Source organism: Manacus vitellinus, unplaced genomic scaffold, assembly GCF_001715985.3.
Source record: "Manacus vitellinus isolate BGI_N305 unplaced genomic scaffold, ASM171598v3 scaffold_46_pilon, whole genome shotgun sequence".
NCBI lineage: Eukaryota > Metazoa > Chordata > Aves > Passeriformes > Pipridae > Manacus > Manacus vitellinus.
In genome coordinates this window covers 431,913-433,712 of record NW_021940578.1, presented here as the reverse complement: position 1 = coordinate 433,712, position 1,800 = coordinate 431,913, and the positions used below count along the sequence as shown (strand labels likewise).

The following is a 1,800-nucleotide window of genomic DNA, read 5'->3' as shown; positions in this document are numbered from 1 at the left end:
GCTGGATGGCAGCGTGCGTGCCCCGCTGGGCCCTCAGCACCCGCAGCCCTCTGGCCCCAGCGTGGTGCAGCCGAGCGGGGCAAGCTGCGGGCACCAGCCGCGGGGAAGGGGCTTTGCCTTGGCACGGCACCATGGGCTGCTAGGGACGCACGCATGGCTGGCACAGACGGTGGGTGCTCACAGGGCGGGTGGCACGAGCAGTGGCATGAGCATCCTCGGGATGCTGGTGCCATGCAGCGCTCTGGGCTCTGGGCTGGCAGTGGGGCTGTCTTGGGCTGTCGGTGCATCGCTGCTGGGGGCTGCAGGGGACTGTAGGGGCTGTTCTGCCGTGCCAGGGTTGCCACTGGCCATGGAGTCTTCCCTCCAGAGGCAGGTCACTGCTGTCACACACAACACAGTGCTGCAGAGGCAGGGGGTGGCACTCAGGGCTGGGGCTGTGCTGGGGCTGCAGGAGCTGGGTGTTGGTGTGCTGGGGTGCTGCTCTAGCAGGGTGCCATGGACACAGTAAGCTGGTGTTGGAGTGTTGGTCTTACGGGTCTGGGGAGCTTGGATGACAGGCTGTTGAGTGCTGGGGGGTTGCTCCAGTGGGGTCCCATGGACCCAAGAGTTGGGTGACATGGAGCTGTTCCTATGGGCTCGGTGATCTGGGTGTTGAGATGCTGCTCAACGAGGTCCCAGGGGCTCCTGGATGGTGGGGGGGCAGACACCCCTCCACCCCTGTGCCCTGAAAACAGATGGGGGATTCAAGGGACAGTAGCTGCTGCTGGCAGGGTACTTACTGCTCATTCTGCCTCCTCTTAGGCACGAAGTCCTTCAACATGATGTCCCCCACTGGTGACAACTCAGAGCTGCTGGCCGAGATCAAGGCTGGGAAGAGCCTCAAGCCAACTCCGCAGAGTAAAGGCTTCACCACTGTCTTCTCTGGCAGCGGCCAGGCAGGGGCCAACGTAGGTGGTGAGGGGGGCCTGGGGAGCCAGTGGCACAGTGCCGCACAGCATGGCAAGTGCCCACCACCCTCCCTCCCTCCTTCCACAGGCAGAGTCGCCAGTGTCCTCCCCATCACCCACCAGGACGCCCACCCCACCAGCCACCCCCGAGGCTGCCGGGCCACCACGTTGCCTGGCAGGGGGCTCGCCAGAGCCGGTGCTAAATGGGAGCTCACCAGTGCCAGCAGCAGGTGCTGGGGCGGCGGTGGAGGTAGAGGCGCTGGTGCCGAGCCAGGACGAGCAGGGCCGGCCCATTCCCGAGTGGAAGCGGCAGGTGATGGTGCGCAAGCTGCAGCTCCGCATGCAGGAGGAAGAGGAGCAGCGGCGCAAGGTAGGGGGGTCCCACGTGCTGCGGCGGCGAGCGCGGCGTGGGCATGGCCCAAGCAGCTCAGGACCTGGTGAAATGGTGTGTGTGGCTTCGCCTCCAGCTCCCAGCTGGTCTGGGGGGGACCACCCCACCTGCATGCAGGGGTATTACACCTGGGGATGCCACACATGGTGGCGGTGGCACGAGGTGCGTGTGGCACAGCCTCAAGAGCCCCTTTGCCCTCTTTCCTGCCACAGCCCGGGAGCCAGTCACCGCCGCTGTGCCGGCGCGGGCCACCTGCCCGCAGGGGCACACCAGGACCTGCCGGGCAGCTGACGTGGGAGGAGGACATGCGGCACCTGGAGAGGCAGCTGGGGAGCCTGCGGGTGATGCACGAGGTGCAGCCAAGGCAACCGCTGCTGGGGCAGCCAGAGGAGGAGCTGCCACCATTCGTGCCACGGTCCGCCACCCCGGCACCCCGGCATTCTGCCCTTACCCGTGAGGACG

At 66.7% G+C, this 1,800-nt stretch overlaps 1 protein-coding gene across 1 annotated transcript in view; it reads left to right on the top strand.

Annotated features, from left to right (window-relative positions):
* The window catches only part of ESPN (espin), a gene marked incomplete at its 5' end in the record, with an annotated part of 10,194 nt that overhangs the window by 6,261 nt on the left and 2,133 nt on the right, over positions 1 to 1,800 (top strand). The window contains 4 exon segments of the mRNA XM_029962364.1: positions 510 to 514; positions 657 to 947; positions 1,036 to 1,332; positions 1,551 to 1,691. Of these exon segments, the coding sequence (XP_029818224.1) occupies positions 510 to 514; positions 657 to 947; positions 1,036 to 1,332; positions 1,551 to 1,691 (734 nt within the window).